Source organism: Brienomyrus brachyistius, chromosome 15, assembly GCF_023856365.1.
Source record: "Brienomyrus brachyistius isolate T26 chromosome 15, BBRACH_0.4, whole genome shotgun sequence".
Classification (NCBI taxonomy): domain Eukaryota; kingdom Metazoa; phylum Chordata; class Actinopteri; order Osteoglossiformes; family Mormyridae; genus Brienomyrus; species Brienomyrus brachyistius.
In genome coordinates, this window is record NC_064547.1 from 9647713 (window position 1) to 9675190 (window position 27478).

General features: G+C 37.1%; 1 protein-coding gene across 18 annotated transcripts in view; it reads right to left on the reverse strand.

Moving 5' to 3' along the window:
• adgrl2a (adhesion G protein-coupled receptor L2a) overlaps positions 1-25686 on the reverse strand; it is an 84816-nt gene extending 59130 nt beyond the window's left edge. For 6 of the 18 annotated variants that reach the window (XM_048976732.1, XM_048976747.1, XM_048976735.1 and 3 more), the window contains exons 1-2: positions 25034-25684; positions 6584-6741 (exon numbers count right to left, since the gene is read on the reverse strand). In XM_048976732.1, the coding sequence (XP_048832689.1) occupies positions 6584-6653 (70 nt within the window). In that variant the 5' untranslated portion in view covers positions 6654-6741; positions 25034-25684. Of the gene's footprint in view, positions 1-6583; positions 6742-6866; positions 7055-7176; positions 7301-25033 lie in introns of those variants that run through there. The other 12 variants (XM_048976730.1, XM_048976728.1, XM_048976744.1 and 9 more) reach the window with 4 other exon arrangements.
• Between the last annotated feature and the right edge of the window lie 1792 nt (positions 25687-27478).

Here is a 27478-nt window from a genome sequence, read left to right on the forward strand (position 1 = left end):
CAGGGGCATTCAGGACATGCTCCTTAATGATTGTTTATTTCACAATGATTTACTCTGAAGCATGTGAAGAATTGCAGAGTGTTATACTCAAGACATGGGGAGCCTGAAGAACTTGGAGGTCACACAGTAATTGACATAGCAATTACTTACTGATACAACAATAAAGTATTCAATTGTACATTATTATTCCAGTGGGAGGGAGAGGGAGACTTTATTTCATAATTTACAATTTACAAATGTCAGTGTAGTCACTTTTAAATGAGAATACCATTAATTCTTGTTAACCACAGTAAAATGGTATCTATTGCCAAAAAAGACTGAAATCCCACTGCTGGTGACTCAGGCATGTATCACGAAGATCAGAAAAGTAGATTCTGAAAGTCCATTAATTTGTCCTTTCTGTGCAATCTTCATTATCTATGAGGCTGTATTCACTAATTTACTGGACCATCTCATAACTGACCCACTATTACTGGTCAAAAACAAGGCAAAATGGAAGGATCGCGTGAAGGAAGAAATGCCGTCGTCATCAGTTCCTCAGTCTACGGCATACGGCAAATTACTGTTGGGCACCATTAAATATTAAATTCAAAAGTATGTTGAAAATGTCTCAGCACGTTTTATCTGAGTTTACTTTCACTGCAGGATATCCTTATAGGGGTAAAAAAAGAGGCAGCTTTGTATTTCGTGTCTGACATCAAGTGACTCCTGGTCTTTTTTTTTACTTCTTCCTGGGATATAGAACAAAACAGGCTACAGTAATAACTGTGTATTAATGTTGCCTTTTCGTAAATTACTACAAATGTGTCACTGTTGTTTATTTTCACAAGCAATCCACCACAAAATCTAGGCTATATCTTCAATGATAATTTAAATCAAATCTGCTATAAATAAAGGTTAAAATCGCAAGCGCATTAGATGCAAACAATAAATACAGAATGACGTATCTTTGTTTGGGTTTGGAGTTTTTGGACCGTTTGCTTTAAGCATCCCACCACAATTATGAACAGCAGAAATTGAGAATGTTGTTTTTTACTCTATTGTTCATTCAGACTTTGCACTTGGGTATTGCAGCGTGATAAAACTGAATATGGATATTATTAACTTTCATTTCAGTTTCATGAAAGTTTAACCATTAAACAAATCTGGCATGTGCTATTGTTTTTCCTCCTTCTTACACGGAGTACTAATATACTATACTGGCTGCAGTATCCATGGGCTCAAACATAATCCTCTTATTGATTAAAATGCATATATGTAATATCCAAATTTACATGCCAGTGGCAAGCTCAGCAAAAGTACTCAAAGGCACATTTGAGAAAAAAAAATGCTAAATTGCTAACAATGGAAAGGAATGTCTACTTAACTGAAATGTGATATTTGAAAAGGGTACATACTCCTGTGTTTATAAGATAACTGTGTAATACTCACATAAAATACTTTCAAATTACCATGACATTTGAGAGACAGTAGAAGAGTGACTGACAGAGTGCAAGATTATTGATCTTCAACCCTGCTTTACCACGACCCGCTCCAGAGATAAACAAGTGTCTCTGCGTAGGCCTGACACCAAAGTAACTGCCAGAAGCTACACCCGAGAGCATTCCTAGCCCTGGCCCAATCCGCAGCACCTTCACATGCCGACAGACAGCCAATTGTTAAGCTTCACAGAAAAGGCTCTCCACCTGTGCACTTCAGAGTAGATTCTAGCTGATTTTGTCTTTCCCCTGAGAAAGGCAGGACCAGGCAGTAGTAAAGGTGGATATCCATTGACACTGAATTTTCTTTCTTCAAAGGCTATGTGAAATTTTAGGCAGTGCTGTTCACTTTGAAGTCTGTCAGTGTGTGGCATAAATGGAGGGGGGGGGGGGGGGGGGGGGGCGGCAAATGCAGTCTGCTGATTGCCATACACCCTTTGAGCGAAGTCAAGATTTCTGTCATAATCTGCCCACATTCTTTCAATATATTCATAATAACTGGACAACAGTCAACCAGCAATGTTTTTTTTCCTCTTTTTTTTTTTTAGGGGCAGGATCCACAGATAAGACGAGCAGAAAAAAAGGTTGATAAGTTTTAGCTATTCTGTCTTCAGGCATTTATGTTCCCAGCCTCCTGTCTCTGTATGTTTTGCTGATAACGTAAGATAGTCTTATTGCAGGTGAACAGATTTCAGTGGGCCAGAAACAAAATTAAAATAGAATAAAAGGGTGGTTCATAAACTGGACAGTGAAACAGTGAAACTGCTCATTTATAGTCAAATCATATCAATTTATTAGACATATATTATGCCTCTCTTAAGACATGATCAAGGGATTAACTGTTTAACACAATGTTTCAGTTTTTTATATAGAAATAACAGTGATATAAAATAATACTGGAAGAGTGATAGTGGTGAATTCAGTAGCATGGTCACTATTTTTGTTATTATATTAATCTTTTATTTATTTATTTTTTGACTAAAAATGTATTAACTAAGTACAAAAATAAAACAAACTATTCAGCATGCCATTAACACTGAGTGATGAAGCAAGCGAGTTTCCCCTCCTTTTATATGTTAATTATTTGTTTTTGTTTTGTTACTTGCAGTGGGGGTAGAATTTTCCATCTGTGTGTAAAATAGAGAATTGCTATTCATGCATGACATTTGACATTGCATGACAAACACAAACCTGGACCCAGCTGTGAGGAGGCTTAATCCACCCAAAATCCCTCCTTCCTTTCTGAAAATCCTGAGGAGGATTAAAAAAAAGCACTCGGCAGGGTGGGGACCCCAGCTACAGTCACACCTTGCAACTGCAAGTTTTCACTCCTTTGTCTCCTGAACTCTCTGGGCTGGCAGTTGAAAAGACACAGGGCATTACGACAGGTTGCCATACATTTTCCCAGACAGCACTTAATTTTCACTGGAAGCCAGACTCCAAACTGTGCCTCAGGTCACTGCGAATGTGAATATCCACAGAAATGAAGGCCAAAAGCCAAGTGCTCTTAGTGTTTACAGACATCGTCCCCCCCCCCCCCCCCAAAAAAAAGTGATCAAAGAGATCGTAAAATTCAAATGCGTTGTTTCATAAAGATGCAGCTAATCACAGTACAGAATGCAAACTTACCATAAAATTCAAGTGTAAAAAAAAAACAATATGTCTCTTGTCTGTGCCTAGTTAGCATTTGTAGTGTTTAAAATGCCCTTTCAAAGCATGACAATAAAACAGGTTTTTCTTCTAAAACAAGCCCGTGCACAGGGGCTCCCACCATTCCTTTAAGGCTATGTTTCGTTTAAGGACATGCCTTTTTGCACAGTTGATTGGTGATTAAAATGTGTGACTTTTAAAGTGAATTTGACGCTTTGTGTCTGTGCCCAGGGACAGACAGGTTTCAGGCTAACAGGAATCAGATCCGTGGCCTGTACTACGAAGCAGGGTTACTGGCTTATCGGGGGTAACTTGTCGCATTTAAGGTACAACAGTATAAATGGACTTCATGTTTGTTTACTTATATTTCACCCAGACTACCTTAAATCTGACAAGTCACGAAGGCAGAAAGCCCACTTTGTAGTACAGGTCACTGGATTACCACGACCGTAACACAATATGTGGTTACTAAAAACAATCAGGTGGTCATACAACATACTTATTTAAATTACTTTTAATAGAATTAAATTACAATCTGAAAGACATAATTGTTTTGACACATCTAAATTGTGGCATGAAAAGTTGTAGAGGTAGAGCAATTTGAGTGCAACCCATTAAAAGGATATGTTTGTAGCATTTTCTAGTCTTAAAATGTTCACAGTATGAAAGACAATATACATCCTTGTCAATCTCTGACTCTGATCCCAGAAATCCTCTCTCGTTCTGTTGTTGTAGAACAAATCCTTTCAGAGGGACAGGTGAGTGTCCAGCTGGGAAGCATTTTGTTATATAGGTAATGCTACGTATTTGGCACTGATAATTACATGCTGCAGCTTTCAGAGGTTACTATGCAAGGAAAATGAGTGCAAATATTTGTATTACACTCAAGATACTTGTTCGCCTTTCAAAAATATAATGAAGTAAGCCTGCAAGAACACAGAACCCATACAGACGATGCAAATAAACCACAGACAAAACTTTCCCCTAAACAAAAACTATTCTATCTCGTATGTGTCATTTCTAATGAAGCAGGAGGGGATGAACCCTGAAGCTATTAATCTCAAGCCAAACTTCAACAAAAGCTAAACTTCTACCCATTTAGAGCATGCCACTAACCCATTTAATTTAATTACAAAAAATTCATTAAAAGGATATTACGGACAGGATGCTGTTTAATGAACCATGTTTGCTTAGGAATATTGCGTATAATGAGCTGTTGTTGGGCTGTTCCCTGTGGTTACAAGGGACGATCACGAGAATATGTGATCTTGAAAGATGTTTAAGTAAATTACGAAAGAGTCGACACATAATATAATTCAGGAGCGAATTTTCTTAAATAAAAATCAGATGAGCACGATTAACATTTAAAACTCAAGAACTTTTAAGGCAGCACCATTACCAAAAGAGAGACGCAGATTACATGACAGCCGCTCACCTGGAGGATCACAGCCATAGTGCAGCTAAATAAAACACAATCACGGCTTAGCTAATCACCTGGTGAACAGCGATGTGTGGCACCAAAGTATTCTGGGAGACAAGCAAACCAGTTAGAAAAAGCATGTCTATCACGAGTGAAATTTAATATGTATGAAAAAAACAGCCAAAAACAAAGAAATCCATCCATCCATTAATTCACCCAGTTCAAAGCCCTAATGGGACTGCAGCCATTCCCAGAAAGCATACGGCACAAGGCAGGGGGAACCCGTGAAGAGGATGCCAGTCTGTCGCAGGGCACACACTACAGAATTACAGTGGAGGCTTACTGATTCTACTAACTGCATGTTCTGGTGCTGCAGGAGGAAACCAGGTAGCAAGAGGAAATGCATGCCTTCATAGAGAGGACACGCAAAATCCACGGACACAGAGCTGCGACAAAAATCAAACGCGGGGCCCTGGAGGTGTGAGGCTGAAATGATAACCATTGAGCCAAGAAACAATGAGCTTGTAGCTTGTACTTTACTCATGTTCAGAAAAGGCGATACTGCACATGGTGCTTTGCTAAATAGTATAGGGCGTCACGTCCGATTTGTCAGTGACAGGAAGTGAAACATTCTATCAACCAGCAGCAGAGAATCCAGATCATCCTACATCTTAAAATGAATCATTATATGGTGCCTAAGCCCTTGCCAAGTACGTTCTTATTTAAGAAGCTTTACAATGGTCTATAACAAATAAAGAATGATTATTTTAGCTATTGGGTTGCTATACCAATTTCCTTTTCCTAAAAACATGTGCCCAACCATCTCCCAACCACTTATGCAATACAAGAGTTGCTGGGGGATAAGAAACCAATCCAAGGCATGGTAGGGCAGAAGGCCAGGGGGGACACCACGGGTGGGATACCAGTCTATCACAAGGCACACACACACAATGGCTAATTTATATTTACATTTATTTTTTATTTATCAGAGACTTTTGTCCAAAGCATCGTACAAGTGAGGCAAATAGCACATCACAAATGTACGAGCTGACAAGTCACTGACTCAGCATTAGTGCAGCTAGGCTGAGTGATTCAGGGACGGCAGTTTGCCGATCTGCGTATCTCTGGACTATGGAAGGACACCAGAATGCCCAAAGGAAACCCACGGCACCGGAAAGAATAAGCGTACTGCATACAGGGGCAGGATCTGGGTGCCCAAAGCTCGTATGTCAAGCCATCTTCAAAACAAGATAGCTAACAATAAAATATTCTATACCCATTCCTGGACCTTGATATTTTATATATTTCCCAGTTTACTATCAATCTGTGATTATTCAGCATGTAAATACAAGGCCAGAATATTCACCGAGAATCAGATAACACTAAAAATTTGTGCCCGTGAAATGAAACCCACAAAGATTTATAACCACAAATTACAGGAATTATTTACTATAGTTGTCCCCCAGCTAAATATATCAGTAAACATCACAAATGCATAAAATTAAATACCTTAGATGGAATTCCTCTGTTAGTGTTACCAGCATTATGTTACTCAAAAGAAAAGCACGTTAGATATAAGTATTACAGTATCACAGTAGCATACTTAAGAGAGGCACTTTCGGGGTAAATCAGTGTCCTATTCACCAAAAAGCATGATAACCAATGAAAGGGGGTAGTTTATTAAGGCATACTGACAGATTTAAGAATCTGGATGTTTTAGGAATTTAATAGACCAATGAAAGTCTGAGGCTAAGATGTTGCCTCGTCACATACAAATGACTCTCACGGAATCAGAACGTGTCACCTAGCTTTCAAATAAATATTTCTTAATAACGTTACATCGTTATTGTTAATGTGAAAATATATACAAAATTCCAGTGTTCTCAGTCAGAAATCCAATGGAGAAATGAAAGCAAGTTTCGCAATATGTATATTCTGTAATATATGAAAGACTGTCATACGTTCGAGATGTGCTCCGCGTGCAGCTCTCAAAGACACTGTCACAGCATGCGATAGCTGGTGAATGATTACCTACCTTTTGAATAATGTAAATGAGCCACTGCAAAGACTACCCAGCAAAAAGTTGGTAGTTTCCACACTGCCATTGTGCTTTTGTTGCACCCCTGGTACAGGTGAGTGTATTTAAAAATTTCCAGACTTGCAGATCTCAATCTTCATCATTGATCTTCTCACCTAAAAAAAAAAAAACAAATAAAAAAATAGAAAGGAAGTGATCATGCATGATGTACACTACATTATTTTCACTGCGTCCTCATTTTAGCCATTTTCCCCTCAGCTGTAAGGAGCATTCTTTCTACCTTCTCCTCGCGAGGATCCTCATTTTCACCCAAAAGCTTTAAATGAGAAAGCAGAGCTCGAGAGGGATAAATTCTGTAAATCCACAAGTGGCGGAGAAAGGCTGAAGGATAATCATTGTCAGGAGAGAAGATCCCTTAATGGACGGAAAAGCTTGCCCTTTCATCTCCAGTGTTTGGTATATCTCCTCCTTCAACCACAAAAACGACCAAGACACTGTTTATAACACTATACTTGCAAAGTAGTGTTATAAACTGCATGTGATCACATGACCACTACTAGCGCCACATCCAAACCACGCCGCATATATACCTGATTCATTTAGACCTTTTTCTTTTCTCCCCCCAGCCCTGCTTCCACGAGAGTTTAAAATACCACACACAGCTAGCTGGCAGACTTCTGACATACGGATTCCTATCTATGTGCTCAGGCATGCAATCCTCACTCCTCACTGCCCTGCTTTGTCTACATGGTTACACTTCTGGCGGCAAGAAATGTTCCCTCCCATGAATCTTTTGCGCACAGAAAAACAGAATCGCTAAACAGCTACATGGGACACGTCTGCTGCGTTTTCCTTGGAAGGGAAGACCCCAAAAAGTTTGCTAATAATAAAAGCGCTGGTCTTACAAGATTAGGTCATTTTTCCTTCAGTAAATCTTTCCAGTGCATTTTAATAACTGTCGCACAACTAAATTAATAAAAAAATAATAATTTGGTCCGCTCGATCTTCTGTGCAGTCAAGGACACATGACCAAATTTTCAATTACGGTATGAATGTTATTTTAGACTAAGGGCCAAATGTATATGACTTGTAGGACCAAATGTGTACCACTCAAAATAAATGCAACATTAAAAAAAAAAAAAACAATTTCCCTGAAAAGACTCAGCTAGGGCTTAACAATAAACTCATATGAATATTACAGCTACTACTTCAAGCGCATAGTACTGCATTAAGAGATATTTAAGTAAAAGTGGTGACTGGGGACTAGCTACTAAGATCATGTATGCCAGTAGCACATTAGCTGAAGAGTAAAGCTTCAATTGTGTGTACGTATGTATGTAAGTATTAGAAACCCACAGACAATTGTACATCAGCATAAATCCACTACGTCAACTACAGGCAGATGTTATACTTGAACATTTGTAAGAGAAGATAATGCAAATACTCCACCATAGCCATAACTATGAATATCATATTTAGCACGTTTCTAAATTCATTTAAATTAATTAAAATATGCTACAATGCCAATAGCAATACTATGTTCAATGAGTATACCTGTATATTTGGCCAGTATAACCAGTACACAACCCCCAATACTGCTGGTAGCACTAATCAAACTTGTAAAGCACTCAGGTTTGTTTTTTTTTATTAAACCCTAACTTACCTTAAATGGAACACAGGCACACACACACACACACACACACACACACACACACACACACACACCTAGTTCAAAAAAGCTAGTAGCCAAAAAGGACTAAATTTGTACTACTTAAATGCTCAGCTGATGTGAAACTACACAAATACACAAAATAAAACAACATTAAGGGGAATATGCTATATTTTATATAGATCAGAATAAATAAATATAAAAATTTTGGTACAGAAATGGTATAATATCCAAGGTACCAATACCACTTATTTAGTAGTAAATAAATTCAGCTTATGTGCCCTTACGCAAAGCAGAAAAAGAATCACATTATAACTACATTACATGCTGAAAAAAGAGAACAATGATTCAGCCATAATCATTTAATCTTTCTACGATGTTCAAACACAAAACAATACCACTAACTCTGACTACAGCATATAAATGTATACAGGAGCACAGACACACACTGAAATCCCTGCTAATGTTAATATCTTAATCTTAGTCAACTTTAGTATCTCGTTATCATGCTGAGTGTTTAATGTGATCGTTTTCTGTACCAAAGAGCAGAAATGGAACCTGTCTGACGTTCTCCTCATTAAACCCCGTTAGGTCTCCCTTCACTGCAGGAGACTTTTCTTCTTAAGCTGCACAGGGAAATACTGATAATCATCTACAAACTGTTCCTCTAATGGATTCTGATCAGGTTTGATCAGAGCTGAAACAAAAGGTAAGGCGATTAACATAATATGGCTTTATTCTAACATACGTATTATAATACACATTTAAATATGCCTATGTAATTTTGGAAAATTTATGCCACAGTTTAGGTATGTTGTTTAACCAAAATACATCTATAGATGTATTTTAATGACAATGATTTTTGAAATCAAATATTATGAACAGACTGCTGTGCGTGAAGATGCTGAATTGTTTTAGCCAAATATGATGCAAATATGTTCAAATATCATCATAAAAACTGAAATACAGGAGGTCCTGGCCCCTGTGGGTTAAGAGGTACCTTTATCTGAAACATCTGCTGTTTTCTGAAGAAGGAATTGGAGCAGGTTTATCATTGAATCATATATATGAATCACTGTGTGCATTTGCTCTTTCGATCAACAGCTCAAAAGACAAGTATTTTAAGAAACAAGAGAAAGCCATTAAAATAACGGCTGAGAAATGACTTTACAATTAGAACGCTGGAGAATCAAATGAGAAGCAGATGTGAAGCCATACTGAATTCCTTTGACAAAGCTTGTGGTTGTTCCTCTCAAGCTGGTGAGAGAGTCACCAGAGAATAGGGGAAGAGCTGGGCATTCTACGGAGGGACGACTGGATGAATGGGAAAGAGACAAGAGATAGAAACAAATGGGAGGGAAGCTGTGGGTTTACAATAAGAGATTAACAACCTGCAAGTCTTGCTTGACCTCTGAATTAGCCCAGAGATTATAGCCGCCTTAAAGAATGTACGAGAATGTTCTTGTTCAAAAAATACGTAAGGGAAGCAAATAAAATATATCTTGAAACAAACAAATAAAAAAGAAAATGGCATATGATTTCACAAATCTTCTTCAGCTGGCATTTAGATCACTAGTAACATTTTAGAGCAAAATCTTTGACATCTACACGCAGAGAGGGACAGCTCAAAGTTTCGACACTTTCAGAGATGGCTGCAGAAGCTGCTTTTGTAGTCACCTAAGCACGTCACATTCGCTTATTGCCCTGGCAAGGTTTTTGGAAGATGCATGTCCCCTAAAAGCCTTTATATCACTAACCCCATTTTTTCCTGCTAAGTGGTAGAGGGAGGGGGGAGGTACAATTTAGCCAGAGCACAAAAAAAAGAACATTTGTCTTTGAAAGGTGGAACAATAGGACAAGCGGACTATAGTGGTGGCATTTTACAGGTACAGATCTGAGAGTGTGAGGACATGCGGTCTTACTACTGACAGACAGTATTATTAACAAGGTGAAGGTCACAAAACCAGCTGTTAATGAGGATATTACAGTACCACAATAAAAGGCTCCAAGCAAAAAAAATGAAATATTAAAAAAAGTACTTTAAACATCACTGTGTCATTTCATGGGACTGCCTGTGGACTCATTTCTAAGTTTGATTACTTTTTCTGTTTTGTTTTCCTACATTTACAATGCTTTCAAATAATACGTTATTTTTTTTAGTATTTGCATGATTAAATAAACTTAAGCTGAAATCCTGACACAATGCTGGCACGTAGCTATTTGATAAATCGGAATGCAATTAAGCACAACACGGTTCTATTTCGTGCAGCCTTTCCGGATAAAAAAATGAAGAGAAGAAATGTAAGGAGAAATTTTAAGCTAGTACCAATCATCAATCAATTGAGCAGTTTTATTCAAATTTTTATCTTATTGATTTTTATTTATTTATTTATTTTTTTTGGGGGGGGGGGTCATCCGCAACACACAACTTGCACCATTTTGTTTTTACTTATGCAAAGGACATTTCATAAATATTTTAAGGAGCGTAGAGGCCACAGTACGCAGCCACCATTAAACGACCTATCCAGTTGAAGATCATGGTGGCCGTACAACAGATACCATTATCATTACTGGATGTATAAGGTACATGTGAACAATGTAGTTACTCGTGTAAATGTGAAATAATGTTGTACTACTAACTAAATAGAACTGGTATTAAAAATGTATAAAACTGACAGTTTGAAAGCTTACTGCAATTATTGAAACTGGGCTATTCAGTATGTTCTACAAAATGCATTAAAATCCAGAACAATAAAATAAAATAAAATGTTGCAGTGGGTGGTGACTCAGTGGCTCACACCTCTAAGGTTCTGGGTCAAATCCCACCTCTACTGTGTGCGCGGAGTTTGCATCTTCTCGCGGCACCATGCAGCTTTCTTATGGTGCTCCATTTCCTCCCATACACCAAAAGACATGCAGTCATGCGATGAACTGTCATCCAGTCCAGCAATACCTGCAATACCAAGCATACCTGCATTGTCCGCAATCGGCTCCAGGCCCCCGGAGTAAGCGGTCGGAAGCTGGAGGCAAATACTACTATCACCTATTTTTATTTTTTTTTGTAAGAATAATCATTATTATTTTTGAAAAAAAATATCAGTATGTTTTTTTTTCTTATTAAAATGAATTCATTTCTATAGCAATTCCAAGGTGACTATTGGACATTCACCCTTCATTCAGCCTCAGGGGTCTTCAGCAAGGATTACAACAAGGCTGCTTTGTAAATCCGAGTTTCAGGTCACAGGTTTCGAAAGTTGCTCCCACAGCTGAAAATGGTGCATAGGCCAAATGCCTTTGAGATGTGGAATTAATAGGCTGACATTAATAATAAAAAAGGTACAAAGTTAGAAAAAAAAACACACATTTACTCCCATAGCTTGAGTGTCGCTGCTATGGCTCTTACCACAATAGCGCAGAATAATGTTAACAAAGTCTCTCAGTTTAATTAATTCCCTTTGACAACAAGTTGACTGAAAACAAAGCAATAATTATAATAACACCAATATTTAATAATATTTATATTTTGGTTCTCAAACAGTCAGGATAATGTAAGCATTTCTTTGCTATAATATGACAGCTATTTTTGTGATTATTTTATTAGCTTGTTTGTCTGTCAGTTTATCTATATTTATATATTTGTGCATGTTCTATTATAACATTCCAATGTTTAAAAAGTATATAACAAAACTAAGCAATCACAACAATTAACAAAAAAAAATTACCCTTCTATGACCAAAGAAGGCATGGAGTTAAGTATCAGAACACTACACCTGAAGAGCGTACAATACGATTGTTAATACGAGTAGCATTTCAATCACGTTATTATATACAATGCCTGTTGTATCCCATCGCTACTGTTAATCATTAAGCCAATCTTGCAGAATTCGGTGATTTTTTTTTTTTTTCGCACTGTATTCCAAGCTAGTGTTAAAGTACCCATATCAGCAATATGAAGCTGTATTTGAACTATTGGTTGGAGGTATAAATTGGTAGAGAGCAGCACCAGAATTTTAAGCAGCACAGACTCAGTGCGCATGTTAATGATGCCGTTCATAACACGAAAACATTAAACAGCATAACAATTAAATTTCAGGCCCCACATATTTACCTCTTAGTGCACAGCATTATAGTCTGTCTTGCCAAATTTAATTGGCTTATTTTATCACTAACCAGCTTTGACAAAGAACAGGAAGCATTCCAGATACAGTGAATAGATGTTTATGTTGGAAGCACGATTCCCACAGTAGATATGCACAGAATTCAAGCTAAAACCTGACAAAGGTTATATACAGTGTTAAGTATTTTTCTAGTACCCCTTATGAATTAGCTCATAAATACCCTATTTGCAAGACCCATACACAGTTGGAAACCAATGTGTTTCGAATTTCTTTAATGAATAATAACTTTTATAATATTTACAATGTCTAGAGTATAAACATAAAAAATAGGATAAATCCCTATACTTTCCAAGCAATCGGCTACGTCCAGTGGCTTTCATGAAGTATATTCACATTAAAAAGTTAGTGTTTCTGACTAATACATATAACAATGGAAGGAGTTAAAAAAAGAAGAAATCTTTGCTGTACAGAGCTTGTCTCTCTTAAGAGAACAAGCCATAAATAATTCATTAAGGTGGTAAAGTATTATTTAACAGTATAATTAATTTTTAAGATAACTGATGGCAACAATAAACTTTAAAGGGACCACAGAGAACAAAACCTGTACGGACAGAATATTAAGCAGTAAAGTAAATAAATGTATCACCCTCTGTAATTTTAAGACAAATTTCTCCTTAGAGACAAAGTTTGTTCTGATATTTGATTAAATGTTTTAGAACAACAACAGCAACAATAATACAAGTATTATCATTATTATTATTATTATTATTATTATTATTATTAACGATAATGATAATGATGATGATGATAATAATTAAAGTATTAATCATAAAACGAATAACTAAATTGTTCATCTACTTTCTGATTTTATTAATATGTAAGCAAAAAAACCTGAGCTGAAGAATTTCACTAATCTTCAGCTGACACGTGCAAACTAACGCACATGGGACACCTCCAATCAGCATTTTACCAATGCAGCACAAAAGTTAGGATGATAGGCACAACCTTCATCTAACAGTAATTACAAATCAGTCAAATTCAACAATATACAAATAAATACATGACATGCTTTAAAAAAAACTGCAGATTTCTACCAAGGCATATAGCCTCAAAATATCCAAATGTAAGTTCTTTTTTTCTGAAAGTAGTTGGCACCTAAAATCTTTTATGACAATACGATAGTAGCACAGCTTTTCAAACTTTTTGTTTGAATTTTTTTTTTTTTTTTTTTTTTTACAAAAGGCATTCAAATGCTACAGAACCACAAGGCTGGGAGATGGCTTTTGTCCCTGTCATAGCAACAGCCCTAGCAAGAACTTCTTCAGATACAAAGAAATTTCATCTGTTAATTTCCATGTGAGGTGACATTTTTTCCCCAGACAAAATAGGACAGTATACTGCATAAAATGCACCCCCCCCCCAACACATTCAAGACCTTGTGTGAAGATTCTCAATGAATCAATTTGAATAAGTGACGAAATACAACATTTTTAGGTGAGTGTTTTTACTTTGCTCCTTTACTTAGAATATCATATAGTAGAAATGTGTTGAATGTTTCAATATTGTTACAATCATCATTCTTTCATGGCGCCAAATGTTAAATAAAATATCAAAATCAAGTATATTAAGAATAATAAATCAGTTAGTTAATCAAACCAGTTATTGGGGTAGGTGAACAATGGAGATGTGTTCTGTTTCGTATTGAAGTTGTCAGGCTTGCCCTCTCGTGTACATTTTTGTTTTTCTGAACAATCAACAAGACAATGCTGAAGGCCTTTTTTTCAAGCTGGTGTCTAGTCTACGATGTCCACAGTGTGCTGGTGGGAACCATGTGTGGCTTATCAGGTTTGCACAGTATTCTGAGAACACAAGTCCTGATTTGAGGCACGATAATAGGCAGCCTGTATGCTGCAAAACACTGAGGAATATAGGCATCCACACACAGACGCGGGCACACATGTACATACATGTACATAAACATATTGCAATGCAGTATCATGGAATAAAATAATTTTTTAAATATTTCACAAAAGTGTTTCACAAAAAGGGTCACTTTCAATTTATTTTTATTTATTTTTTCTTGCATGGAACTACATATCTGTGTGTGTGTGTGTGTGTGTGTGTGTGTGTGTGTGTGTGTGTGTGTATACCAAGACAATGTGGTGTTCCGACAAAACCTATCTAGTTAACTAAAGCAAGCCGAACAGACCTAACCCATATAGATTAAAAAAACACAACATATATTGTTGTTGCAGCTGTTACTTACATCCCATGTTTCCAGCCTTTTGAGGGGGAATGTATAGCATCGTCCAAATGGCCAGGTGCAGATTATGGCACGACACAGTCCAAAGACAAATATCCCCATGTTCACACCAAGCTGGTTTCCGGCACATTCTAGAACCTTTTAAATTTTATATTGTGCCTTTAATAATAGCAACCTAAATGTTTAACCTATACAGACATTTTTAATCTCCATGGAGATGTAGCTTAAACATCTCATGCTTCTGGATGCGTTAGTGGAACCGAGTGCGGAGCGACACCCCCGAACGACTTGCAAGACGACGATAACAAGGTCATCGTTTTAATCCAGGCCCATAAACATTAAACACACCTTTAAAAAAAGAGACCAGTATAGTATAGCAATAAAAGTGTATCCTATTGCCTTACAAAGAACCACAGAGCCAGTGATTGACACAAGGAGGCTCGGACTTTTATCAGGCAGGTTCAATTAGATGTAGTTTTATAGCATCTAGTACCAATCTCCCAAGGGTTCGAGAGCTCAGAACACAGACAACGGCCTCACATTGTGCTAAAGCCTGGGATCGTTACATGTTCATTAACATGTGTTAACCACCAGTGTTATCTGAAGCATTGTGATGCGAATTGTCCTTGGACTGGCTCATTGAGCGTGCCTGTCTGCCTTATAGTATGAGCCAGAGCCAAACTGTGCTTGCATAGTGTGCCTTTGCTAGGTAGTGCTGAAAGCAATCCTCACAAGACAAAAGCAGAAGCCGTAATGTTGAACTACTTCCTGCTTCCTACAAAACATTTTAATGCAGATTTGCCTCATTGTCTTATGAAACACTCTCTTCTACAGAATATGTATGCCTGCATAATATAGCCCAAAGTGGAAAAAAAAAGATGCAATGCCATTGATCTGAGTAGAAAATATCCATTTAGTAGCATCTTATAGCACTTGATGTTAATGGAGTAAATAAATCAGCATAAATGCAAAGACGAATTAGTCTTGAAGCTATACAAACCTAATGTACATGAATTATAGTGTTATCATCATCCACCATCACAGGAGGACAGAAGATGCAGCAATCACTACCTCTCCACGCCGCATCTTTTTGAGACAGCATGCTCCTTTATGACAGCTTCAGAAATAATTCTAAGTCAAGACAAAGTCTGAGTATTCAGAGCCATACATGATGATTGAGCAACTATCAGGGAATTGTATGAGATGCGTCCCCGGATGTTTTATCTTCCAGTGTTATGTCTTTCTTCTCAATCTTCAAATAAATTTAAATCTTAAAAAAGGTGGTCTAAGTGTTCATTCCATCCCAGTGATAAAATGTTTGTTTGGGTCATTCCTTTCAACTGGAGAAAAGATGTTGAATAAGAGAAAGATGCATGTCTGTCTCAATGCCTAGATAATCCAGAGAAGTGTAATTGCGGCGGTTAATATCCACTTTAAGTGCAACGAAAAATAATGATCGCACAAAACTCAATATGAATATAGTGCGAGTCAGATAACGCAAAATCACGCTGAGAAAGACGGTAATACTCTGACAATAGCTCTTGTGGATGCTAGAAATCTCCTTGTAAGACAACCTCTCTGTTAGATATAGGCTGTTTCTTAACAAGATAAATCACTGGATCACCAAGCTCAAACATCAGATAAATAAAGTTTTCATATTAGAAGAAGACTAATGTAGTATTACTAAATGCAAATGGAATAGTCAGGGTGCAAACATTTGGACTAAAACAAAGCCTGTGTGTCATAAAACTAAGATTAAGATTATTTGGAATAATAAAATGCAGTTATTGTTGGATTGAAAAAATTATAGAAATAAAAAGTGAGTGCAAGAGATGATGTAAGAAGTATCTAAAACTCTATCTTCATATTTTTATTACAAGACAATTTCTATGGCTTTCAAAATTAGTATAATTTTCATTTCTGCAATTATTGTACTTAAACTAATAATGTGTTTTTTTCCATTTGGTACACTGCGGAGATGCTTCAAAAATAAAATACAGAAATTTGATACAGTTCAGATGTGCAGTATCCTGGTTGATCTCAATTGTTTTGAGCTCATTTCACAGTCGCCCCCTGCAGGTAAAAACCAAGGGTAAATGAAATATGGAACTTAATGGACTCCTTAATATGAAACCAGACTGCTCCACAATCTCTCTTTATCGCAGTACACAAATATTCGCACTCGTCAAAACACTCTCTATCCCCACTGGAAGCTCGACACAGTCCAAATAGTACTTTGCTTGGTTGGTGCTTAACACGTGAAAAGATTAGGCTGTAGCAAAAAAAAAAAAAAAGCACAAAGGAAACACAATCAAAGGTATATTATTTTATGGTGAATATTGAAGGCCAGCTGGTAAGACTGGAGAGACTTTAACCATTAACCACAGAAAGACATCTGTACTGGGGCTCCGCCGCTCATGTCTGCTGTCAGGGAAATAGGCAGGCGAGCCTTGGCCGAACATGGTTAATGGACGGGAATCGCTGTGTCGATTTTACACAGAAACCAAGCTTTCATGCCCACTTGCAGACTAATAGAGTTAACAGTAACTGAAAGATTAGGCAAACAGGAAGATCTTTTTAGCTTTTGCTAAAACGCCTCGATCCAGACTGATGCTATCAGACACAATAAACCAGTTAATACAAGTGTTAAATAGATTTCTAAAAAAAAAAAAAAAAAAAGCAAAAAAGAAATGGTTCTCTAGCTGCCTCCGGGCTCGCCCAACTTCCTTGTGATTGTAGTGGACATGTGGGCAGTATCCTGTCAGTTTGGTCCATGATCAGTGGTAAAGGTGTTAAATGAATGAAGAGCATCGCATGTACAAGGACAAGAGTGTAGCATGTCTTGCGATTTCTTTTTTTTTTTTTTGTAATTTCTACAGGATGGATAATTCTAGATGGAAAATAACATCCTCCATTCATTTTGTGTAGCATTTTTTTGTACTTGATATTCCACTGATTTACTCCCATCGGATGTAACATTTAGTTTCTTTTTCATTCGTAAATTCAGGTATTTGTAAATTTGGTTATAGATGTAATGCTAATGTAAATAATGCTGTATTACATCTGAGAAGCCCATAAATATGCACAGGTACTCTACATTCAATAACATTGTGCATTCATTTATTTCTTTTTAAGTTTCCTTAAACTTCATCCACTGACCTACTGTTTCCATGGACCTTGCGTTGTTTTTCAAATTTCAAATCTCAGTAATCGATTAAAAGATGTCCACATATCTCTTTCAAGGTAAATACCTTCAAAAACAGATGGTATTTCCATTTCTTTCAAAATCATCTGACTTCCATGAAATACCAAGGTAGATTTGTATTTTGGGAGGACAATCAAATAATATATTGTAAGAACAAAAGATAAATGCACTAGGCCAGTTGCATAGAGATCATAAAATAATTATTCTTTGTTCGCAAGATTAAACAATTTAAAAAGCATATGTTTTTACACATAGCTATTTTCACAGCAAATGCCCAAATGGATTATGCTAAGGGTCACACATTATGCTCGGCTCAAATTAATTTCTTAATTTTAAGATGCTTTTAGTTTTAACGAAAACATGTGAACTACACTTAAACTTCAGGTAATGGTCAATTGGGCTTTAATAGCGTTTTTAAGATTTAACTCAATGAATATGCTCGGTTTTTCTGCACAATACTGACACAGGTAATGAGAAGCATTAGTGACTGGTCAAAAAGCGAAATAGAGGAGGCGGAAAATCGCAGCTCATGAATGGCAGAACACGGCTCAGGTATACAGGTACCTGTGCAAGCCTGCAAAGTGACCGTCACCAATGTCCCTCAAGACTCCTCATTTTAAACCGATGCAACTCTTCCCAGTTAAAAAAAAAATACAGGACATGTCTCAGACTTAATCCCAAAGAGAGCATGTTCATGATAATGATATGCTCCTAACAGATTGTGAAAAGCAATGACAAGACTAAACGAGGGAATGTTTTACCAAGGCTTCCATCCCCTTGTCAGTCTGTGATTTATGCTACACTCTGTAGAGGGAGACATTATATCCAGGCTCAAATGGAACAAATTTCACCCCAAGGGCAGAAATCTGATTTAAACGTATATATTTGCTGTGACATTTGTCCTCTGTTTTCAAGTGTGTTCCCCAGAAATTTCTTCAAGTTGGGCAACATGACCCAAGCTCAGCCCTTTAAGTTCTGACTTGTCAAGACTGGGAGAGTGATCCTGCAGCGAACTCGGCCAGGAAGCCTCTCGCTGAGACAGCAGCAGGTGCAACACTGCCAGTTGCTGTGTTGATACTAACCCTCACAGTAGTGAAGATGAAAATCACAGATGCAGCCATTCAGTTCAACCGTTTATAGGCTGTCCTCGACAACGTGTCTTTGTCCGGGGCAGATAGTTCCTTGGCCAGCTCAGTGTGAGAACCTGCGGTGCGATGCTGCTCACAGAACTTCAGCCTGATCATACATGGTTCAAGTAGAACGAGTTAAAAAAAAAAAAAAATCAACCTGAATGTTGAGTCATCTAACCTTCCAAATTGCAAGAATGGCTTCACTGATAGTACAAATTCGATAAAAGTTTTAAGAATTACCGAACCCTATGTATTAAATTTGGAGTAATGCATTCATTGGAAACGTCTGCAGCTAAAATCAGTGGGGTTCCATTTCACCAGGTCAACATGGTTACATAAAATAATCATTAGTCATTATGCACTAAATGATAAATTGTCACTCCATTTATCAATATAGAGAAAGAAGAAATCAGCATACAACTACAGGCCGCAACACTAACAAACGACCACGATCAGCAAATCAAATGAATGGTTGGTGCCTAAATGATGTAACTTACTGAAATTTGGATATCGTTCTGTGAATGGTTAAAGGTATTCAGCACTGTCACATACTTTAATTTGAAATAATGCACATTGTCATTTTGAGGGATATTTGCAATAAAGTACTAGAAACAATAAATCACTTCCCCTAAAGCTGTAATAATAATATAAAATCCCAATACAAGTCGCAGTTATATACAGTGTAGTTTTAATAAGAGGGAAATCCACTGTTTGTATTCAGTGAACAACTTTTATAAACAATGACCGTATTTACACCATCTTCCTTTTGCTAAAAATACATTACTTCTAAAACTGCCAGAATCATTGTCTCAATTGTAAACAAATGCAAATTTTACAAATGAGCAACAATAATATATATTCCATTGTGTATTATCAACATTTAATGACATTCATTTATTGTTTTTCTGACAGGCTTTTACACGACAAAATAAAATTATACTTATTATATGATAAATATTACTAAGTAATAAACCATGTGTCTGACTTTTTTTTTTCAATGTGAAGTGACTGAAACACATACAAGTGCACTGAGATTAGGTGTGTCCTTCAATTGCCAGGCATTGACACCAATAACATAATGAAATAGTCATGAATTATGACTACAGTTACAACATTTATTTTATTTGCATAAAGTTAGAATCAGGTGATCAACGAGGAGCAGGATATTTCACTATAGCTTAATTTGCAGGATTGTCTGCTTTAAAATAAAAGCAAGAATGTGAACGTCAGTTTCATAATCCATAATAAGATGTGAAGCATAACCCGCAGACAGCTGCAGATCACACTTAGCCCAGCACTGTCCTTGGCTACAGCTTCTGTTTGTTTTTAATACCTGCCTCGGAGGTTCACTTCCGTAATAGCAGAATTGATCATAATCCCTCACACTGTCGCAGCTGTGCATGAGAAATATACATCCTATTCATATACAAACATTGTTAAGTGATGTGTTTCTCTGTGGGAGTAGGTGGCTTTTTAGTGTAGTTTGAAGGCTTAGGCTGTGTCTTAACATTACCAGTACCAGTATTGTCAAGGAGAGCACATTAGCAAATCATTTCAAATTCACCATCATTTCAGTACATTAATTTACATTTTCCTTACTATTAAAATGGCCTACTAGTTACTTACAGGTGCAATTTTAAGTGTGACACTTTAGTAAGCGTGTACTTTGTTCTGATTCTCAATCAGAAGGCGTAAAAGGATTAAAACTAACCAATGACATACTAATAAAATACCACTGCAAGAGAACAAAGCAAAGAATCAGAAACCTCTATTTGTGAGATTGCAGAATATGTATTAAAACTACAATATATCAATTTAAAGGATTCGGGCACAGGTCAGATCGATTATTTACTCGGTTTCTCAAATTCTAAATAGAATATCACTAGGAAAATTCATGATGGCAAAAAAAATTCAGTATAAAAAAGTGATGCCTTTATATTTCACTATGGTCAGTACCCTCGCCAGCTTCTGATTAAATGGTGAGTAAAAGGTCCTCGTGGCCATTTCAGAGCAGCCAGATTTTTACGTGATGTTAAAATGTCTATCACATTGTATTAATTTATTCATGTACAGAACACAATGTATCACTGATCCGCCATCCTTTTGCATTCCCTCATTTTTAATAACATTCCAGAACTTTAAAATAAGTCTAAGGTCATGGTGTCTTAGGACTTTTTTTGGTACCTCAAACCGCGTAATTTGCAGTGACAGTGATTTTATACCATGTAACCTGGTGAATCACACCAAATTCTGTGGTTCCTGCCATTTTGCCATGTTTTTCTCACTGATCTAAATGCATGAATAAGAAGGGAAGAGGGGGAAAGACAAATATAGGGATGTAGTCGATATACAGCCCAAAATAGTACTGCATTCTTAACGTCTAAGTAAAACTTTATAATGTGAGTAAAAGAATTTCATTAGCCATTTGAGAACCAAAAATTGCCCTTACTGCCTCAGAAGCTTTTGGCAAGTGGAAACAAATGTTTTACAAAATGGCTTAAAGGAAACAAGCTGCCTTCTGGCGTTATAGTGATTGCCTGCTGTAAAACTGCAGTAATAAACACAAGCTTTGTGTGCCACCAAACACAGAGGTGGATGCATATTGTTAAACTTACAATCATACTTGTAATAGTCGTGTTCATTCTTCATTTCGGGCAGCTGTAAGTGTAGTGTGAGGAATCAGAAAAATAAGATGAACGGGAAATTTCTACACGCGAATCAAGAAATCCGAACTCACAGCAGGAAGATTTATTGCTGATTTGATCCCATGACCTCTTAAACTGTCAGACCGCTTCCTGCCTCTGGGTTTCCCTCTTTTTGACAGAGAGACAGCTGACAAATCAAGAAGCCATAATTGACACTGTCAGGTGACGCTCGCTGCCTCTATTCATTTTGCTGTAAATGTGCTCTATTCTAATTCGGTTTTTATTTTGCTTACATGACCACGAAGATTTTTGCATTCTGCCGACCTTTTAGTATAATAATAATCACAACTTACATGATAATCGATGCATTATACTGCAAGGAACGGCAGCCGTCAATATGTTACTCACTAATTCCATTAATTTGGTGCAATCATCTAAACCAATACCTATGATAATAAATGATGAACATTGCATTGGTTCTTTTGGTGAAAAAAATAAATCAAATGTCTTCCATACCTTGATGACAGTTCATTTCAAAGACTTTAATAATAGCTGGAATGACTTAAAAAATCTTAAAAAATATGCAGTGCTCTAGATTGGCACTCTGTTATACGATGATGCTAGATTGGTCACATGCAGTAACAGAACCGCTTATTGAAGGTATGACGCATCGTTCCAGTACTATAAGAGTAACAAATGTAATGAATAATCTCACTGCAATACTAGATTTGCCACAAATTGAACAGAAAGTATGTATTAGATTTATTATACATATTGCCATTTGTGAGAAAAAAGTTACACGTAATAACTATCTTTGACCCAGAATAAACCAAAACAGGAACTAACAATAAATACTAGTCTATTTTTTAATCTATACTGAGCCACAGTGGGCTATTGATTTGTGAGTGAAAATGAAAAGAAAGGCAGTGCAATACCTTGTACTGGCAAATAACCTATTTATTTTCTGCAAACAGCAGCTGTTGTTTATCTCTCTCTTTAAAAAAGACCACCCTTTCTACACTTACTTGTCAAACACAACCGGCCCATTCTGTATCATTTTAATATAAAGGTCAGTGCCTGTTCTAACAAATATAGCTGACTGAGAACCAACATCATAATAAATCAATGATCATAAAACTGAAATCAATCAAAAAAGCATTGCAATAACTAACATTTGCAGGAATGCAAAAAAAAAAAAATTGCTATCTATTCTTATCTATAGGATAAATAAAAACACTGAGACGAGATTCATGTCTAGCTTATATAATTTACAAATTCTGATTTTCATTGCACACTATAGTGTTAATTGGTTGAGAATAAATGTGAAGGCAACTTCATGAACGATGATAGTCACTTTACTTGAAAGTGAATTACAATAATGCATATTTTGTTACAAATGACATCATTTTTGGCAAGTAAGGATTAGCATGTTGTACTTGTTTGCATGGAGAGAGTAAAATGTCTTAAAACAGATTACAAGTTCAACTCCGTACTTCATTCCTTGATATACCCCTCTGCCCTCTCCACCTTAGCCAAAACAAATGTGGGACAGGACTGAAGTTCCTTCCACTGAGCTAAAGCAGTGACTACTTTGATATGCTAATTGAAGCTTTCAACAGTAAGCATTCACTCTTGCATTAATTCAAACAATTTGTGCAGAATAATGTGAAATGGCATTTCTTTTTAAGACAGGCGGAACAAAAGGAGTGTATCACAGTGTGGTCAATGAAATCAAACAACAGCACAATTGTTCTGCTGAATTCTTCCTTTCACTCAAAACCAGACATATAAAAAAAATAATAAAGTCCTGTCTGGAACATTAAAATAAATTTTGTTTTGGTGCAATATCAACATATTATTAATTCCACTTTCCTAGATTCTTAATGGTTTTGTGGAATAAAAATCCTAAATGTCAGAGAATATCTGATTTTCCTATAGTTTAAAATTAAAAAGGTATTAGAGGTTTATCGCCCTCCCCCCCAGTTCTTAATAGAAAGTTTACTTTTGTCCTTTACGTGTATACTAGCACTTCAGCTAAGCGCAACCTTTCCAGTTTACAGGCAGTTTATCTTAGATAATACCCTTCACGGGTGCCTATAGTCTTCCCTGTCTTTTATCACACACAGAGGCAAAACCTCATATGGTCCCTTGGACTAAAGACCCCAGCATACCTCACTTATAATACAGTAAATACTTCAGGTCCAATATGTTTTAAAAGTGAAGCGAGTACAATTGCACGATGACTTCGATCTAGAGATTTTAATACACAGACAGTAGAATCTGCAACGTGTACATCCACTTTAATAGCTACGAGTGTAACTACACATTTCAGACCAAAGTATTACAATGTTTCTCTTGTGCCGGACACATTCCGGGCTATCGATCCATGCGGGCTCTCTGTCCGGCTCAGCTGCCCGGACAACGGGCTTTAAATCGGGATCCAGACCGCTAAACCCACTCCGCCAGCGGCAGACCCGCTCCGCTTCCCTGCCTCTTGCTTGCTGATTAACACATGGCTGACATAATGGCTGAGATATCGGTAAATAATGCATGTGTCGTAAAATGATCTAATTTTACTGCCACTGTGTGCAGTAGTGTCTCACCAGACATTCAGACCAGTATTGCTTATCAGTTTTTCAAAAATTGCACAGATAACATTGATGTTTTGCATATAAACTAAGATTCAATTTTGCTCATGTATTTTGTGCATTTTATGAGTACATTAAGGGAGCGGAAAAAAATAAAGTGTTTATAACTGTGACTACAGCCAATACTCCTTAAAAACACATAACCTCATGGAAACTCACTCACGGGTTCAAACCCGTACACACACGTTCACACAAACTCTTACAGGCCAACAAGCTACTAATATTTGGAGAAATCCGTCCAGCTCGTACTTGAGACGCATAATTTCCAATTAAACTGTTTTGCTTAGTCTGGTTCAAATAAACCAACCACCGTCTCAAAAAAGCCTATACTTTGCATTCATTCCAACTCAATAAAAGGGCAGTCTTGTAAATCAATTCACTTTTGGATATGTTTTGATTAACCTTTTTAAATTATCCATCGTGCTTCTTAAACCATTTTTAATTACTCTAAACACATCGCATCTGTTCTGATAAACTGTACATAATGTTTAAACCTGCTTTCCCCTTCTTTATCAGTTCAGATATGTCAAGTTTAAATGGCCTCGTACAGTTTGTGCTGCATTTCTAAAATGTACACTGAGGTTACCTGGTTTATAATCACAAATGTGTCGACAGGGACTCAAGTTTATAATGTATTTAAAAAAACAAAGAAGCATAGCGTAAAACTTTCAGTACTTTAAGGAAAAGTTTAGAAATAAAAAAAGCCCGGCAGTACTGAACTGAGAAGACAAACCTACGTGAATGAGAGAATGTTTTTTTAAATTCTTACCTTTAAAGGGAATCAGACAGGTTGGATGTTTGGTGGTAAAGACAAAATCGGTCAGACAGTGGAATAAAATAAACGCAAAGCAGGCAGCCTCGTAGTAAGTCCTCTGCAGCCTAATGAAGAGCACGCAGCATAAAGGGAAGCTAATGCAGTCCTGATGCATGCTCCACTTATCTGGGACAGGCGACGCTTTATCGGGCAGCCGGTCTTTCTCCGAGTCCACACATTCTCGCAGACCCGGCAACTGGTCCCATTGCAAAGGTGCTGAATCGATCAACAGTCCGGCTTTCTCTCCTATTCTAAAGATGCCCCAAAAAAAAATAAATAATACAAAAGACAGCAGCGCAGGGCGACAAAAAATACAGTACTATGAAAAAAAAGCTTGAGATATCAGCTCTGATATGGAAGAACAAGGCAAACTGAAGCACCAGTGTCAATCCACTCCGTGTCGCCTTGAATAACAGCGTGCCCTTCCGTATGAGTACTAAGTTAGTCAGCCCGCTTGCATTTAGTGAGGATCCTGCTCATAAGCGGTGCTGAGGATGCCGGAAACACGGAGGAACACGGTCCCAGTAAACAGAGCCAGCACACCAAGTCCTATGCAGGCTGCCTTGTGCCTCAGCCGCCTTTCAATGGGTCGCTGTCAAAACCTGACACGGAGTGGCTCGGTACGGAGCGGCTCGGAGCTTCCTCTAACCTACCCCTACCCCCACCGCCGCCCCCCCCCCCCTCGCCCCGCCGCCCCCAGATCCGAAGCAACTAATCATATAAATATGTTATCATGTGCAGCAAGACTACAGCTTTTCTTTTTCATCCTTAGCCGTCGCAAAAGAAGATTACAGGCAAGCGGGCTGAAGGGCGACGCAGACTACGCATAAATATATGGCACTATTGACAATTTTCCAGTTGCGTTGGTGAATGCTGCGTGCCCTCCTTTCGGGCTAAGGCGGTCCGGTCCCCTTCGCAGCGCACGGAGCCAACGCCAGCAATGGCCGGGGACGCGATGTTACAGTAAGTCAAGGGAGAGCATCGCAAGAAAGAAGAGTTGGGGAAAGTGTACACTTCTCCTTTCTCCAGCTGGCCTTTCTACACCAAGACAATTACCAATTACTATGTGCATAATGTGGGTGTATGTGTGTATGTATGTATGTGTTTGTGTGTGTGTGTGTGTGTGTGTGCGTGTATGTGTGCGTGTGTATACACACACACACACACACACACACACACACACACATATATATATATATATATATATATATATATATATATATATATATATATATATATATATATATGAAGTACAGGTGAAAAGTTTTCAGGTGAGCACTGGATTTTGCATTTTACTTTGTAAATATTTGCTGTCATATACATTACTTTATTGTGTGTTTTTTTTTCTCCAAAAGACTCGTAAGGTGTACTTCTACACGGTCTTTGGTTTGTGTAAGACGGAAGCATATATTTGCAAACGACTGGTCGCGAAATGTGAATGTGCAGATTGCTTTTTAAAAACTGTGATGGAACTCGCCAATGTTCTATACTCGATGAAGCGACCGGGTCAGAAGCCTTGTGTTACACCTGGCTTCAATAAAGACCGCCGAACTGCTGAGGGGAAACATGAATTGGAGTCAGGCTCAAGTGAAGGTGGCTGGACGGGGGAACTTGTTTTCATAAGCATAATTTTACATAATAATAGACGTTTTCTTCCACACAAGAAAAAGCAGTAATAAAGGTCATTCAATGACAAATATTCGTATCTGGAGAAATAATGTTTATGTATAACTACCACCACAATTTAAAACACATGTGGTTTCCCCACCTTTAACGTCTAAATATGTTGCATGTTTTATTCATACATTTTTAATATGTATCAAAATGCTAAAAATATATCTATCTTTATTAACTGTGAATGTTTATTGTTTGTTAACAAATGCTGAACTTATGGCGATCCCTAGTCACCTGTATTTTTTTTCTTCATACATACAACTTATTTTAAAGAGAGACACAATATATGTTAGCCTGTGAGATATAATGTTATTAATATTTGAAACACAAATTTAAAGTTTCAGGTAATCCATATTTTATATTCAGAAACAATCCCTAATCATATATTGAAAATGTATTATTCAATAATATAAAAATATAATAAACAATAGCCACCTGATATGTAAACAGGCACACAGAATCTATTTCACTGCTCTCATTTGGAGGTTTACTCTGTAATTTGGATCATTGTCCATTTTTTGACAAGGCAAATAAGAAAGGACATGTTAAACTATGATTTTGTGATGTGTGAAATGTGGGGCATCAGTGATCCTCACTTAATTAATTTTATTGATTGAACAGCCCGGATCCATATAAACCTTAAAAATGCATATTTTGCAGATGTGCTGCAAGGTGACCAACTGTGTAATCATTGGGAAAAATGTACTTTATAAAGACAATAATTAT